This window comes from Chiloscyllium plagiosum, chromosome 3 (genome assembly GCF_004010195.1).
Source record: "Chiloscyllium plagiosum isolate BGI_BamShark_2017 chromosome 3, ASM401019v2, whole genome shotgun sequence".
Lineage (NCBI taxonomy): Eukaryota > Metazoa > Chordata > Chondrichthyes > Orectolobiformes > Hemiscylliidae > Chiloscyllium > Chiloscyllium plagiosum.
Window position 1 is genome coordinate 31,231,492 of NC_057712.1, and position 17,948 is coordinate 31,249,439.

The 17,948-nt window shown below is 41.0% G+C and overlaps 1 protein-coding gene across 1 annotated transcript in view; it reads left to right on the forward strand.

The window, feature by feature from the left end:
* The window catches only part of LOC122548600 (CUB and sushi domain-containing protein 1-like), a 2,366,391-nt gene that overhangs the window by 1,773,280 nt on the left and 575,163 nt on the right, over positions 1–17,948 (forward strand). Inside the window, exons 11-12 of the mRNA XM_043687435.1 lie at positions 10,783–10,886; positions 17,518–17,630. Of these exons, the coding sequence (XP_043543370.1) occupies positions 10,783–10,886; positions 17,518–17,630 (217 nt within the window). The remainder of the gene's footprint in view (positions 1–10,782; positions 10,887–17,517; positions 17,631–17,948) is intronic.

The window sequence follows — 17,948 nt, forward strand, 5'->3', positions numbered from 1 at the left end:
GAGGGGGGGGGGGGGGAGGGGGGGAGGTAGCTGAGAACGCAATAGGTAGATGAAGGTGGGAGAGAAGGTGATGGGTCAGGGCGGAGGGTGGAGAGGATGGATGGGAAAGGTGATGAATAGGTCAAGAGTACAGTACTGAGCTGAAAGCTTGTGACTGGGATAATGTGGGGGGAGGAAAATTGAGGAATCTGGTGAAATCCATATTGACCCCGTTTGGTTGCAGGGTCCAAAGGTGAAATACGAGGCATTCTTCCTCCAGGTGTCGGTTGGTAAGGGTTTGGTGATGGAGGAGGACCAGGACCTGCACTTCCTTGGTGGAGTTGGAGGGGAGTTGTAGTGTTCAGCCACAGGAGGGTGGGATTGGTTGTTGCAGGTGTCCCAGAGATGTTCTCTGAAACAATCCGCAAGTTGGCGTTCTATCTCCCTGACGCAGAGGACACCACATCGGGTTCAACGGATACAGTGGATGACATTGGTGGAGGTATAGGTAAATTTCTGTTGGAGGTGGAAGGATCCTTTGGGGCCTTGGATGGAGGTGAGAGGGGAGGCGTGGGCATAGGTTTGGAGTGGAAGGTGAGGACCAGGGGGTTCTGTCCTTGTTGCTTTGGGAGGGGTGTTGTTCAAGGGAGATGTGCGGGAAGTGGAGGAGATGCACTGGAGGGCATCATCGACCACGTGGGAAGGGAAATTGCGATTTTCGAAGAAGGAGGCCATCTAGGATTTTCTAAGGTGGAATTGGTCATCCTGGGAACAGATGCGGCAGAGGCGGAGGAATTGGGAATAAGGGATGGCGTTTTACAGGAGGGAGAGTTGGAGGAGGTGTAGTCCAGGTAGCTGTGGGTGTCAGTGGGCTTGTAGTAAATGTCTGTGGTGAATTGGTCGCCAGAGATAGAGATGGAGAAGTCCAGGAAGGGGAGGGAGGTATGCGAGATAGTCCAGGTGAATTTGAGGTCAGGGTGAAAGGTGTTAGTGAAGTTGATGATCTGTTCAACCCCATGTGGGAGCACAAGGTAGCGCCAATACAGTCATTGATGTAACGGAGGAAAAGATCGGGGATTATGCCAGTGTAGCTGCGGAAGATGGACTGTTCTGTGTACCCAACAAAGAGACAGGCATAGCTAGGTCACATGTGGGTGCCCATGGCTATCCCTTTGGTTTGGAGGAAGTGGAAGGATTGGAAGGAGAAGTTGTTGAGAGTGTGAACCAGTTCAGCCAGGCAGATGAGGGTGTTGGTGGAAGGGTACAAGTTGGGACGGTGTGAGAGGAAGAAATGGAGGGCTTGGAGACCTTCATTGTGGTAGATCGATGTATACAGAGATTGGATGTCCATGGTGAAGATGAGGCGCTGGGGGCCGGGGAAACAAAAATCTTAGAGGAGGTGAAGGGCTTGGGTGGTGTCCCAAATGGAGGTGGGGAATTCCTGTACTAATGGGGACAGGACGATGTCAAGGTATGCAGAGATGAGTTCAGTGGGACAGGAGCAGATTGAGGCAATGGGTCAACTCGGGAAATCAGGTTTGTGAATCTTTTGTAGAAGTTAGAATTGGGCAGTGCAGAGTTCATGGACAATGAAGTTGGAGGCTGTGGATGGGAGATCCCCAGAGATGATGAGGTTGTGGACGGTCTGGGAGATGATGGTTTGGTGATGAAAATTGGGAATATAATCAGAATATAATGGGGTGATCAGACTTGAATGCAAATTGTAAGTGTGTCCTAACTATGACATCCTGACCCTTGTACTCAATTCCCCGATCAATAAAGGCAAGCATACGCCGCCTTTACCACCCTAGCTATTTGCATGGCACTTTCAGGGAGTATGGGCTTGAGGATCTACCTGTACATCAATGCTGTTCAGGGTCCTGCCATTAACTGTATACCTTTCCTTAACATTTCATCTCCTAAAGCACAGCACCTCACACTTGCCAGGATTAAACTCCATCTGCCATTTCTCTGCCCATATCTGCAACTGATCTATATCCCGTGTATCTTTTGACAAATTTCTACACTATCCATCATTCCACTGATCTTTGTATTGTGTGAAAACTTATTAATTCACCCATCTACATTTTCATCCAAGTCATTTGCATATAATCACAAACAGCTGAGGTCCCAGTATGGATCCCTGCAGAACACTACTAGTCATGGACCTCCAGCCAGAGAAATAGCTTTCCACCACTACCCTCTGCCTTTTATGGACAAGCCAATTCTGAATCCACACGGACAAGTCACCATGCATGCCATTCATCTTAATCACCTGGATGAGCCGACCATGAGGGACGTTGTTTAAAGCTTTATTAAAATTAATATAGGCAACATCCACTGCTCTACCCTCATTAATCAAGTTTGTCACCTTCTCAACACATTCAATCAAGTTCACTAAGACATGATCTGCCCTGCACAAAGCCCTGCTAACTGTCCCTCATTAGGCCTTGCTTTTCCAAATGCACGGAAATCCTATCCCCAAGAATTCTCTCCAATAGCTTCCCAACCACCAATGTGAGAATCACCAGTCTATAGTTTCCTGGATTATCCCTAATTCCCTTCTTGAACATAGGAACAATATCAGCCACTTGTCAGTCCTCTGGGACCTCTCCAGTGGGGAATGATGATGCAAAGATCTTGGTGAAGGCCCGAGCAATCTCTTCTCTTGCCTTTCTCAAATACCTGGGGTAGATAATGGGCTTTGGGGACCTATCCAACTTAATGCTCTTCGAGAGATCCAACACAACTTCTTTATTGATCTCAAAATGCCCTCGCATATTAGCATGCTCCTTACCAATCTCACTATCCTTCAGATCCTTCTCCTGGGTAAAAACTGACTGATTTAGGATCTCACCCTCATTCTCCGCCTCCAAACACAAGTTCTCTCCTTTATCCTTGAATCCTCTCTTCCCAACCTGTGTTCGTCTCTGATCCTGAGGAGGTCTTTTTAACCCAGGTACCAGGCAGACAACCCACAGATTCAAGATTCATGCTCATGGCTGCAGAAAACAGTATCTATACCTAATTCACTGTCACCTACCACTACTGCATTTCTCTCTCCTCTCCCTAATTGAACACCCCCTGTATGGTACCATGGTTAATTCACTTATCCTCCCTGCAGCGCCAACTCTCATTCACACTTTGCAAGAACCTCTAACCGTAGGACAGTTGCAGATACCAAGGTTCCTTGAACACTGCTCGCTTGGTCACCAGACTGACTCACCTGTGGTCAGCCCCAGTACCTGAATGCAAATTAAATGTAAACGTGCTCATCTGGAGGGTATAACTGTCTCTTGGAGCAAAATGTCCTGGTAACTTTTCCCTTCCCGGAGGTGGCACATATCTGCAGACTGCCCTCCCACAACTTGGTTCCAAAGTGCCTTGAGCTGCAAACATTTACAACAGATGGTTTACAACTTTGGTCTCCAGCAGCTCCCACATGCTGGAGCAACAATTCATCAACTGTCCTGCTAGCAATGTCTCATTATCATTAATTATTTACTTTAGAATCCCTACTCTTTATAGTCATACATTTTATAGTAATTAATTGTTTTCGATGAATAGCAAACTTATACTGAACTAGTTTTTTCAAAAAAAAAAGAGGGAAAAAAAAACTTGATCTAGATCATGATGATCTTACCTGAACTTAAAAGGTGAAAAAAATACTCACCAGTCACCTCTTTTTCCTGAACTTGCTTCAAATTGTTGTGTGCAATGTCATCCCACTACTGGTCTCACTGCAGGGTGAGCCTCTCAGTCTGCTGGTTCTATTCTCTCCTGGCCACATCTCAATCCGAAATCTTTACTTTTTGCAGGAGGAGAAAGTGAGGACTGCAGATGCTGGAGGTCAGAGTCGAGAGTGTAGTGCTGGAAAAGCACAGCAGGTCAGGCAGCATCTGAGGAGCAGGAGAATCAATGTTTTGGGCATAAGCCCTTCATTCCTGATGAAGGGCTTATGCCCAAAATGAATCCTGTTGAAGGGTTTATGCCTGAAACATCGATTTTCCTGCTCCTTGGATGCTGTCTGACCTGCTGTGCTTTTCCAGCACCGCACTCTCGACTCTACTTTTTGCATTAAACCTTACTTAAGCCAACTCTTTACTACTGTGAAGCACATTTCCTCTTCACTCACGTGAAGTCTTCACTCCCACTAACTGTGCTCCTGACTGACCATGCAATTTTAATTACAGCTGTAACACAGGAAGCACCATTGAATCCAACAAATTCAGCTGGTATGCTTTGCTCTATGCATCATTATCCAACCTCATCAAATTTTGTTAAGGTCTGTTAAGTTATCTCAAGCTACATCATTGTGCATTGACAAAACCTTTTCCATCATCTTATAGTTTCCATTAGCTATAAATTCAATAATATGCAGGAATTACCATGATGAATTTTAGCCATTTGCAGTGATGGTGATGAAATATATTCATGTGGATTATATTAGTATTAGTGAAGTAGTGTGTTGGAGGCAAAGGTTGTAATGTTATTTATTTCTAATTTTTTTTAATGTGAACATCAAACATTTGAGTTGAATATTCCGTCAAATAAGTTACAAACCTTGCACGTTGGAGCGTTCTAGTCTAACTGATAAAGTTGGTAGAGATAGTCATGACTTTGAATGACCCAAACTAGTTTACTGAAACTCCACAGGAAAAAAACAGTTAGGATACAACACTGTTCTGGGAGTCCACCCTTTGAATAATGTTTGTGTTCAGTCCTATGATTGAACACCAATGGGTAAAATTTGGTATGATATTGCATTTATATGGATTTCTTGTTATCTGCATTTTAATTGGATGTTGGATTATTGAAACCTATTAAATACTGAGGGGAATTCATAGGATGAATGCTGAGAGGTTATTTCCCCCTATTGGAAAGCCTAGGTTTAGGCAACACTGTTAAAAAGTGAGGGGATGATCTATTTAAGCTGGAGGCAAGAATGTCCTCTTCTCAGACATTCATTGTTCTGTGGAATACTCTCCCCCAGACACCATTGGAAATGGAGTAATTGAATATTTTCAAGTTTTAGTTCGACAGCTATTGGATCAACTTGAAGGCAACATAATAGAGGATAGACATTTAAGCGCTGCTGAGGCCGCAATTAGATCAACCTACCATCTTGTCAAATGGTGGAACAGACTTGAGAGGCTGAATGACATGAATTCTCCTAACTTAAATATTGTATTATGAGAGCAGTAATGTTGGTATAAATCGTCAGTATTTAATGATACTTCTTAACTGCAGTGCTCATAAATCAAATTATTTTATGGTTTTGTATTTTAATGTTAAAATATATTATTTTCTTTTATATGATTTTAAAAAGGCAGTTATGAATATTGTAACGAGCCACAAATGAAGCAGAAATACCAAATTATGCTATGTTTCCAGTTGAAAATGAACTGGTGATAGCATGTAAACGTGTCTCCATTATAACTTGTTATGCTATTCAGGATACATCTTTTGTGCAATGTGCAAATTCTCCACATCCGCCATCAGTTCCATATGCTCAAAAAAATCAACCCCACAGAATCTGATATGAACAGACGTCTAGGTATTTCCAACTGATCTTGACTGAATTGTTGCATTGTTGACATCACCTTCTCTTTTTCTTCTCAAAATGTGGATATTTCTTTCGAGTCCAGCATTTATTATTATTTCTGTCTGCTCTCAGGTAGTGTTGGTGGTGCCAGGTTTTCTCGAGCAGTTGACTAGAGTCACGTTTCGATCAAACATGGTTAAGAGTGAATTTAGTCAGTAAAATTCATTTTAAAAAAAATTCTTGTCACAATGACATTACAGCTTTGCTGTAAATTTGAATTTCTTCTTAAAGGTTGTTGGTGTCCTCCGATTGGAAGCAGGATTAAACTTGGAATATACTGGCACATTGGCAGAGAGGATGACAATATCTCTGCAGACGTTGTGTCATGCTCACTTCTGCCTTCCCATCTATGCTTGCGTCCTCTACAAACGTGGCAGCATTCAGATCCTTTCCTCAAAGGGGTCTGTGGAGAATGATGTCAGGCAGCCGGCTACATGAACTGACCCTTTGTGTCCTCATGTGTACTGTTTTCTACTGCAATAAGAGAAAGAGAGAGATTGAGTGAGATGAGAAGGGGTGAATAATGTGTAAATGCTGGTGCAGAAGAGGGATACGTTATCCTTGGTGAGTGAGGAGGCAAGGCAGAGGTCATGCTAGGTTTGTATGTTAGGGATTGGGATGGGTGAAAATGAGTGAGGGCAGATATTGCAGGCAATAATGAGAGTGATAGTGCATGGTACAGTAGCAGAAAGAGAGTGAGTGTGAGGTAGCAGACAGAAAATGGTTAAACAAACACAAAGACCTTTCTTGCATGGCTGGGAATTTTGCTGGGTGATGGCAATGGCACTGAGCCACATGGCAACCTCAGACAAGATTGGCAGAGTTTGGGTGTCATGTTCTCCCTGTTAGTCCGTGGGAAGCGGACAGATTCTGTTGTACAATCCTATCCAGGGGGACCTCGAAGCCCCTGTCATCAATCATAGCCCCTGTTTCTGTTATCACCTGTGATGTGTAGGAGTGTGTGCAATGATGCAGGACAGCTTTGGAATGCCAGTGCTTGTCCAGATGCCCAGCGGTGGTGCTGGTACCAGGCTCCAAAGTTATCTTGGGATATTTGTGCAATAGCAATTACATCTGCAAGCAGGAACTTTGGGCTAATATCGGAGGAGAGCATTGCCGTATGGGTTAATGGGGTGATTTCGGGATGATAGCCCGAGAAAGCTCAATTGGCCTTACAAAGTATAACCCTCCATGAAACCTGACAAAAATGACAAGACTCAGCCCAGTGGGTCTCAACACAAAAGGTGGCTAATTTAATTCTTGTTCCTTTTTCAAGATTTGTTTATCAGGAGTATAAACAAAGTCAAAAGAAAAGTAAATATTAGCTTGAGCTGTTGCCTGCTTCCTGATTATGATCATGTCACTGAAAATCTGATTAAAGAACACTACCGTCACTCCAGTATTTCTAAACAGATTTGCTGATGAGATAAAAAAGTAGAGCTAAAAACAATGACTGCAGATGCTGGAAACCAGATTCTGGATTAGTGGTGCTGGAAGAGCACAGCAGTTCAGGCAGCATCCGAGGACAGGCAAAACCCGAGGACAGGCAAACTCTCCAGTGATTTTGGGAACTACAATCTTTAATTTCTCTCAATATATCACTATAAATGTCATCTTAGGTATATCATGCTGACACTGGTAGTTGAATACATTTGCATATTAACAATCGTTTCCTAATCTCAAGAAGCTTGCTGAGTGAGGATAAAAAAAATTCCTGGGAGCAGGTGCACAAATGTGTTTTTCAATTTCTTATAATACAACGAGTAATGTTACTTCTTATTGTAACAATCATGTAGTATCCTGAAACACAATTCACTTGTCAACGCTGCAGAATTTATAGAAATAGAATACGAGTGTGCTGGATAGCTTGCAATAGATCGCTTTTCGAATTGAAGCAAAGCCATTACATTTTGGGATACTAGATTTGCATGTTTCCTCAATTCCATTATATGTTACACTATCAAGTATCTAATAATGGAGATGTCAGGGTGATTGCTGCTGTTGTTAAATTCTTGAGGCAAATTTTAAATTCTTTACATGGATTATATTTATTGGACTTTATATTAAAAGCAGCACTAAGTTTTGCACATTTTGCAGTGTTAATCAGCTTCTTGGAAAGATGCTGCAGTTGATTACAATTTGTACATTTTTCGCACCAATTTTCTCCTTTACACTTCTCTTCTGAAGGTATTGAAAGCTTGCTCTACCTGATTTCATGTTCCTCTAACTCAATCAAGTAGTAATATTTTTTAATGTCAGCCATCACAATACGTGACTGTGGTTTTGAATACATATTGTATTAGAGCTGAAACCCATTTATAAACATTCTGTAAGGACCTCTGGATAGTACATCAGGAATAGATACTCCAAATGTTGGTTTCACATTCCCATAGCCCATGGATGCGGAGGTCCAGATTGAAATCAGATCCCTCAGTGAAGATATTTTTAATTGACTCCTGCTCCTCGGATGCTGCCTGACCTGCTGTGCTTTTCCAGCTGAACTCTAATCTAGACTCTGATTTTCAGCATCTGCAGTCCTCACTTTTGCCTTGCTTATTTGAATGAAGTCTGTTGAATGATCTTGATGCAGTTTCCAAATGATGAAAAACTGGAAACAGCAGAGTTTCAAAAGGACCATGGTGATCTAGGCATAAAGATCATTAAAATATCATGAACTGTGACAGAGTCACAGCAAAAAGGTCCATGGAAAGCTGACTGTTGTATCAAAACGTCGAGAATTCAAGGGGTGAAAATGTGTTAAGAAACATTTTTAGCCTTGTAGGGTGTGTAATGTGGATTTAGCAAAATGATACCTAGACTTCATGTGTCAAATTATGACAAGAGATTGCACCAACTGAGATTTAGAAGGAAAGTGTTCTTTTGATTGAAGTATCCAACATACTAAGGGAAACGGTTAAGGTCAATACAGATAACTGGGAGTCCAGTATTCAGGACATCTCCTTAAACACTGGAGTAGCACCTTTGAGGATTGAAATTATGAAACAATTCTACACACAAAGGTTGTTTGAACTATGAAACTTCTGCAAATATCAAATACTAGTTGGTAAAATCTTAAATCTGAAATTCATAGTTATTGTTAACTAAATATATTAAGGAATATATGGTACAGGTGGACAGATAGAGTTAGTTCACAGATTAGCCAGGATTTCATTGAATGATGAAAAAGACTTGAAGGGCTAAATTTATTTTCCTGTATTTTACTAATTTTTAAGTCACACATCTCTATTAGATCCCCATGACTTCATCTATCAAGGATATGTTGGATACTTCAATCAAAAGAACACTTTCCTTCTAAATCTCAGTTGATGCAATCTCTTGTCACATGAAGTCATGTGACAAGAGATTGACACATGAAGTCTAGGTAACATTTTGCTAAATCCACATTACCCACCCTACAAGACTAAAAATGTTTCTTGACACATTTTCACCCCTTGAATTCTCGATGTCTGGATAAAAATAGGAAACATGGCTTGGATGTTGAGAGCTCCCCAAGCATGAAGTTCTTTCTTTTATTCATGAACATTTAATTGAAAAGCAGCTACTCTGAAAGTTTGCAACAAGTGTCATATCATCAGAAACCTCTGCCTCCCATTGCCTTTCCCACTGCCACCCAGTGGCATTGCTGTTCAATGGAGCTGGCAATCTGTGATTGACTGGAGGCACTCTGGAGGACAGAGATCTGCTCATGGCATCCTTGATCCTGGAGGAGGGTCACAGCTGACCTGTTATGAACCTGAGCAGTAATTTATAAAATGAGCCTTCCCAAAAACTCGATTACAAGTCAGTCAGCAAGATACTGTTACTTCTATTAAATACAATTCTATGGTTGCAGTTATAATTCACTTTTAAGTCTACCTAAATTAGTTTTGAAGGTGTTCATCAATTCAAAGGTGATTGTACAATTTTGTTGAAAGATCAGGCTCAGTGGTTAGCATCGTTGCCTCACAGCACCAGCGACCCAGCTCAATTGCAGCCTAGGGTGACTGTCTGCATGGAGTTTGTACGTTCTCCCCAGGCCTGTGTCAGTTTCTGATGTGTGCTCCAATTTCATCCCACAGTCCAAAGATTTGCATATTAAGTGGATTGGCCATGCTAAATTGCCTTGTGGTATCCATGGATATGCAGGCTAAGTGGATTAGCCATGGGAAATGTGGGGTCATGGAGGTAGAGTGGGATGGGGGCTGAGTCCAGATGGGATGTTCATTGGAGGGTTGGTGTGGATTAATGGACCAAATGCCCTCTTTCTGCACTGTAGGGATACTATGATTCTATTGTTCCGATACCCAAAAGACACATGTTCTGGCCCTCTGCAACAAACAACGAACTGTAGGTCTGGCAGCATCTGTGGAGAAAAAGCAGAGTCAACGTTTCAAGTCCAGTGACCTTTCTTCAGACACTTCTCTCCAGATATGCTGAGTTTCTCCAGCAATTTCCATCTGTGCTCTGACTCTCCTCGTATTCCAATGAGAGCTGCTGTTAGCTATAGTAACTGGGTGGTAACCATGGCAAGTTATGAACAGGCCTCATTTTGAACATAGTGTTCATATATGGCTTACAGTTTTCATCTGCACTGTGTTGGTGTTACACTAAGATTGTTCCTGTCATTAATCTCTCATAAAATAAACAAATATACTTTAGCAAAACAAAGTGCTTGCCTGGAAAACACATGCAAATGTCTCAGTCATCTTATCTCAGAATAATGTATTGTATAACCAATTATCTCTATCAAAAGCACATGATAATAGCAGTCTCCTGAGTAAATAAAGACTGTGTCTCACTTGCTGTTTCTGATACAGAGTTTAACTATGATTTAACATTTTGCAGAAATATTTAAAAATGGAATGGTATATTTTAGTTTGTTAAGTTCAATTGCAATGCACCCTTGATGCACCAAAAGCTGTAACAGAGTTACTATATGTGAAACACATGATTACCTGTGGAAATATTGGTAATTTAGCATCCCTTATGTCGGTACGATGTTTTGATAAGTATTACTTGGGAACAATTATTTTAAGGTAGTCTTTAAAAATGAAATATTATCTGTACAATATGTGAAAACAATTGTTGGAAAACAAGGTAGAATTGATTTAATATTTTTGTGAGAATAATTCTGAAATATTTATATGAGAAAAAATCAATTTTCAGAGAAACATCAGCTTTGTTTTGTTTATCCACAGATCATTAAGTTAAAATTTGAAGAATTTGACCTGGAACGAGGTTATGACACCTTGACTGTAGGAGATGGAGGGAAAGTGGGAGATACCAGGACAGTGTTATATGCGTGAGTACTGTCTAAAAAAACACCTTTTTAGTATTTGTTGTTTTGACTGTTCTTTGGACAAGGCTGCATTTATTCAGCATTGAGGAGAAAGTGAGGTCTGCAGATGCTGGAGATCAAAGTTGGTGAGTACTGTCTAAAAAAACACCTTTTTAGTATTTGTTGTTTTGACTGTTCTTTGGACAAGGCTGCATTTATTCAGCATTCCCCATTGCTGTATGATGAAGGTGGATGGGCTTTCTATGTAAGCTACTTCAGTTCTTTTGAAGGTGCACCACAACAATGATGGTATGTATGAATTTTCAGAACTCCGACTTGGTGATGATCAACAAATTGCAAAATATGTTCCTGACAGCAAGTGTATTATTTGGAAGATAACTTGGAGGTAATACTTTCCATGGCATTTGTGCTTCTGAGCTTCTTGGTGCTAGAGTTTGCAAGAAGTAAACCCACGATCCAAGCAGCCCTGATGTGCTTCTGTGGTGCAGATTCAATACTGTGCAATCTCCTTCATTGAAAGAGGAAGTAGATAATAGAGTCAAGTGCCAATGACTAAAACAATTTGCAATGTGATCATCTAATTGGGTGCTGTTGCAGCTGCAGCCTTTAAGCAGTGATGAGTGGGGAAAAAATGTCCTTATGGTATTATTGCTGGACAATTAATCCAGAAACTCAGCTGGTTTTCAGGGGACCCGAGTTCAAATCTGGAATTAAGAATCTAATGATGACCTTGAAATCATTGTTAGGTGTCAGAAAAAAAAACATCTGGTTCAATAATGTCCTTCAGGGAAGGAAATCTGATTTGGCCTCCTTGCGATTCCAGGTCCACAGCAATGCAGTCAACTCTCAACTACCCTCTGAAATGCCTAGAAAACCAGTTAGTTGGATCAATCATTACAAAATTTCAAAAAAGAAATGAAACCGAACAGGCTACCTGGCATTGATGTAGGTACTGGAAAAGCCAATGGCAAATACAACCCTGCAAAGTCCTCCTTACCAACATCTGGGGGCTAGTGTCAAAATTGGGAGAGTTGTCTCACAGACGAGTCAAGCAATAGCCTGACAAAGTCATGTTCACGGCATCATACCTTACATGCAATGTCCCAGACAACACCATCGCCATCCCTGGATATGTCCTGCCCCACCAACAGGACAGATCCAGCAGAGATAGCAGTAATGTGGCAAACAGTCAGGAGGGCATTGGACTGGGAGACCTCAGCATTGACTCTAGACCTGATGAAGTCTCATGGTTCCAGGTTAAACATGGGCAAGGAAACCTGCTGTTTACCAAGTACCCTCCTCCCTTGGCTGATGAATTGGTACTCCACCATGCTAAACAGTACTTGGTGGGGAAGGGGATTTCCTGCCTCTTGTCATGTCAGGTGCATTATCAATTTCCTTCTTGAAATGCAAGTACAATCCCTTCTTTATCCACAGCATATTACTCATTAAAGGAAGTCTAATAAAATGGTAAAACATCGTATTCCTTTCATACATCCAATTGGGTCTTCCTGATGGTATTGATTTTTTTCCCAGTGCCCATTGGACCCTTTCTGGGAATGATCCCAATGCCTTCCCGACAACATACAAACATAATTTCCTGTTTTTGCCTCTTTGCGATATGACAGGTTATATTTGCTACTTTCCAGTTTAAAGAAATGGTAGCATTATAATGTTTACCACCATAATTGACCCATTAGGATGGGATGTGACATTCACTTGATCATCAGTTGAACCAAGTGTCAGTGTAGAAATAGACAATTCTAAGTCAGTGACATTTAACGTGGTACTGATAAAGACGTCATGTCAAATAGGTGTTCTCTGGCACCTTTCTTCACTGCAAAACTGAATAAGATAGATTCTATGATCTCGAAATTGATATTAAGTCCCAGTGACAAATGGCCAGTGAGTAATCTGGCGGAGTGTAAAATGTACAGAGAATTTGCTATTACCCATTTTGTATTCCTGCCCAAGAATAATTTCACCCAAGTGAGTCATCATTTCACCGTAATTAATATTAAAGATGATTCTCCATTAAAAAGATAGTCATATAATCTTATTGTATGTGCAACAGGATGACATGAAGCTCTAAGTTTAAAAAAAGTTAGTGAAACTTGCTCAAAGCAATGTGATTGAGTTTCTTACATGCCTTACAATGTTCCTTTTTAATAAGGCAACAATCTTCTCTCAGCATTCCTCAGATGTCCAAACTTCAGTCTGTTCCTTTCTTATTACCCTACAGGGTTCCAAGACATCAGATATCCTGACTACAAGAGCCCAAAAGAATAATCACTCAATAAGCCCTCGATCAAAGTTGTTTTCAAGTTCAATAAGTTGTCCCCTTTCTTGTGAATAAAATCACAACAGTCCTAAAATAATCAAGTATGGATTTCTTCAACTGAATCTTGCTCACTAAACATCACATGAGTTTAGCATTTCAAAGAAATGTACGTGACAATGCCAACCACTTTGTTGTCATCAAAGTAGTACACCAGATGTCATATCATTATTGTATGATGCAGTACATAAAAAGGGCTTTCCTCCCAGTGCCTCTTTTGGCTTTTATGAAACAGCTATCAGATTAGTCCCACTCCCTTGCCCTTACTCTAAAGTCTTGTGATTTCTCTTTGAATATCATGTTTATCCAATTCCCTTGTGGAAGTTGTCATTAACTCTGTTTCATTTGGGGAACAGGTCATAACCATTCTTAGTGTAAAGATGTTTTTCTTCAAGTAACCTCTGGTTCTTTTACTTTAAAGCCTTTGATTATCAGACAAGTACCATTAATCGCATTGGGGAGACTGGGCGCCTCCTAGCAGAGCGCTTTAGGGAACATCTCCGAGACACCCGCACCAATCAACCACACTGCCCCGTGGCCCAACATTTCAACACCCTCTCCCACTCTGCCGAGGACATGGAGGTCCTGGGCCTCCTTCACCGTCTATGCTACTCTCTCCCCACCCCCACCCTCCTCTCGCTTATCTCTCCACGCTTCAGGCTCACTGCCTTTATTCCTGATGAAAGGCTTTTGCCTGAAACGTCGATTTTGCTGCTCGTTGGATGCTGCCTGAACTGCTGTGCTCTTCCAGCACCACTGATCCAGAATCTGGTTTCCAGCATCTGCAGTCATTGTTTTTACCTCATTAATCTGGAACTGCCCTTCGTGGTTCCTGACATTGGTGACTGACATGACAGATGAGGGACAATTGATGCCATGCTTCATGGGCAGGGACCTAGATGTCCTGGTGGATAGAGTGGTGCAGACGTAGAATATCCTCTTTCCCCCCAGGGCAGTGAAATCACAACCATCAGGAGGAATGGCTAACAATGAAGGAAGATTATTCACTATATCCAATCCACAAGCTCCAATCTCTGCAATGCCTCATATTCACCCAGCCTTACTATGTCTGAGCTTCTGTTACAGAAATGGAGTGGGTGGTCTTAACTCTACTGCTATTATTTGTTTTTCTTTTGTTGCTATTATATGCTTGGAAGCTCGCAGAGTCATAGAGATGTAAAGCACAGAAACAGACCCTTCAGTCCATGCCGACGTATATCCTAACCTAATCTAGTCCCATTTGCCAGCATTTGGCCCATATCCCTCTAAACCCTTCCTATTCATATACCTATCCGGATGCCTTTTAAATGCTGTAATTGTACCAGCCTCCACCAATTCCTCTGCCATCTCATTCCATATATGCACCACCCTCTGTGTGAAAAAATTGCCCCTTAAGTCTCTTTTGTATTTTGCCCCTGTCACCCTAAACCTATGCCCTCTAGTTCTGGATTCCCCCACTCCAGGGAAAATACTTTGTCTATTTATTCTATCCATGCCCCTCATGATTTTATAAACCTCTGTAACGTCATCTCTCAGCCTCCGACACTCCAGGGAAAACAGCTCCAGCCTATTCAGCCTCTCCCTTATAGTACAAATTCTCCAACCTTGGCAACATCCTTGTAAATCTTTTCTGAACCCTTTCAGGTTTCACAACATCCTTCTAATAGGAAGGAGACCAGAATTGCATGCAATATTCCATAAGTGGCCTAACCAGCATCCTGTAAAGCCGCATCATGATATCCCAATTCCTGTACTCAATACTGACCAATAAAGGCAAGCATACCAAATGCCTTCTTCACTATCCCATCTACCTACAACTCTACTTTCACTGAGCTATGAACTTGCACTTCAAGGTCTCTTTGTCCAGCAACACTCCCTAGCACCTTACCATTAAGTGTATAAGTCCTGCTATAATTTGCTTTTCGAAAATGTAGCACCTCACGTTTATCTAAATTAAACTTCATCTGCCACTCCTCAGCCCATTGGCCCATCTGATCAAGATCCCATTGTACTCTGAGGTAACCTTCTTTCCTGTCCACTACATCTTTAATTTTAGTGTCATCTGCAAACTTACTAATTATACCTCCTACATCCAAATCATTTATATAAATGACGAAAGGTAGAGGACCCAGCACCGATCCTATGGCACACCACTGATCACAGGCCTCCAGTCTGAAAAACAACCTTCCACCACCACCACCCTCTGTCTTCTATCTTCAAGCCAGTTCTGTATCCAAATGGCTAGTTTTCCCTACATTCCATGAGATTTAACCTTGCTAACCTGTCTTCTATGGGAAGCCTTTGCCGATATCAAATATGATGGAAAGTCATAGTGGACTCAAAATGTTAACTCCATACAGGTGGTACTCACTTTGGAATCAATCTTGCATACTTTAGAATTTTCAGTGCAGTTTGTGCCATATCCAGGTCACAGCCCTAGTGGGTTTTGAATGTTGGCTGCCTGTGCTATCTTCCCAGAGAAAAGATCTTTACTGGAAGCCACTTGCAGTTAAAGATGGTCTGTGCTCAGGTGGGAGGGCTTGAGGCTGTGGTGAGAATGAACATCTTTCACTGGGAGAGGTGAAGGCACCATCTGTACTCTTTTGGATGTTTTAAAATGGAGGATCCACAGCTGCCAAGCCACCATTGTGAAGGGAAAACCCCTCTTACAGATGGTCTGAAGCGTCAGCAGTAACTGTCACACACTGGCTCCAGGCATAGACTAAAAGGAGGCTGCTCCTTGGTCTACCATGAGCAAGGGATCTACCAAGGTTTGTCCATCCTGGAGATCTCAGTTGCTGGCATTATGATCCCAACTGATGGTAACACTGGTTAAGTCAGATCCCAGTCTTGGTAGATTATTTGTTTAATTTTGTACACTTGGATCAGATAGTGGTTTCTCATTTAAGCATGTGCACATGAGGTTTCATGTTCCTTAATATTGCAACAAAAGATTGTTACACAAAACACAAAGTTATGTGGTTATGTACTACTGTTAGAAATATCTTAATACAAACTGCACAACTAAATTTCAAACTGTTTCCCAATGCTATCCTTCTACTGGTACTCTATTCCAGTGAAATTTCACTCCTCTTACAACTTTTTTGACCTTTTAACCTAAATGACTCCTCCCAGCAATTTATTCCATGTTCTGCTGAGACAATTTTACAGTTTCTCTCAGAGTTTGCTGCCATGACCTTTCCCAATTCTGATGGTCTTAATGTTTCCAATTCTAATGACTTTAAGATTTCTATCTAAATTCTCCTGGCCCAGAAGCTTCACAAACTGAAACACTTCGAGAAAATGCTTGATTCACCTGAAGACTTGATTTTCCTGTTAGGAGATTGACTCAAACTTGCTTCTGTGGTCAATTCCTAATTCTTTTGAACAGAGATTTTGAGCCATCTAAACTAATGACCTTAATGTGTTTACTCCATCTGTCATAATTTGAACAGTTTAATGCCACTATGGTTTCACCTAGGTAGTTAGTTATAGCCACATTTATTTTTGTTGGAATTCATACACCGAAATCACTGTTTCTGTTGGCTTTCTGATCTGTTTACAAACACCACCTTCACAGAACTGACCCATATTCATCTGCCTCCATTTTGAAATTGAAATTCCAAACTATATTGCTTACACCTTTCATCATATTGATGATATCTCCTAAGTAACACTGAATTGATAATATTTGCTATCAGTCACTCAGAGATGGATCGTATTGGGCAGATAACTAACACGCATCTTCTGAATTGTCCCACCTGTTTTATGTGGCTGATAAGATTCCACATAAGATTCCACATGTGTCGATGAATAAAACACTTAAATTTTTTACTTAAAGTGCATTACAAATGACAGCTGTGGAACAAGGAGAATGCATCCCAGGAAGGATTTCAAAACTGATTTCAGATTGTTTTCATTTTATACTGGAAGCTTTTCATTAAATGAAGGGAAGTTATCTGTATTTTTTTGCTATTTGCAAAATTCCATTCCAAATTTGAAATATTCAAATCGAAAATAAAAGGCTTATACACTGCACTGTCCAATATCAGGTATCCCAATTGGTTGATCAAGGTATGTTTTTTTTCTTTAAGTTCAAACAAATGCACTCAATCTGTTCACTGTTAATTATTTTCCTGCTTTCCTCATTTGTTTATTTGTGGTGTTGAATGTGGTCATTTTAAAACATGCTACATAACAGGCAGGTTTTAAGGAAATTAAATACTCTGGAATTTTATTTATTTCAGCAAAGTGTTCACAGTTCCCTACTTATGGCCTGCATTTTTCCCATTTTAGACTTACCGGTTCGAGTGTCCCTGACTTAATTGTGAGCATGAGCAACCAGATGTGGTTGCATTTACAGTCTGATGAAACCATTGGATCACTGGGATTTAAGGCTTTGTATGAAGGTATGCATTTTTCCTGTTGGCTTTTCTTTTAGGAAGGTGGGAGCTTGTTTTATTGGGGCATATGGTCAAATTAGTATTCTATAATCAACTGCTGTTTACATCCCAAATCAGCAATGCATTCATGTGATGTAATAACAGAAGAGCTACATGGAACATGTTTGATATCAGATTCAACATGAGACCCTCTAATGATATATAAATAATCACATAATTCACCAATTATTATTCTACAGGCTATGAACGAAAAGTTACTGATTATCATGGAGTGATAAATGAATCATAAAGAATCTTGAAAAAAACAGATATACTGGAGTGGGT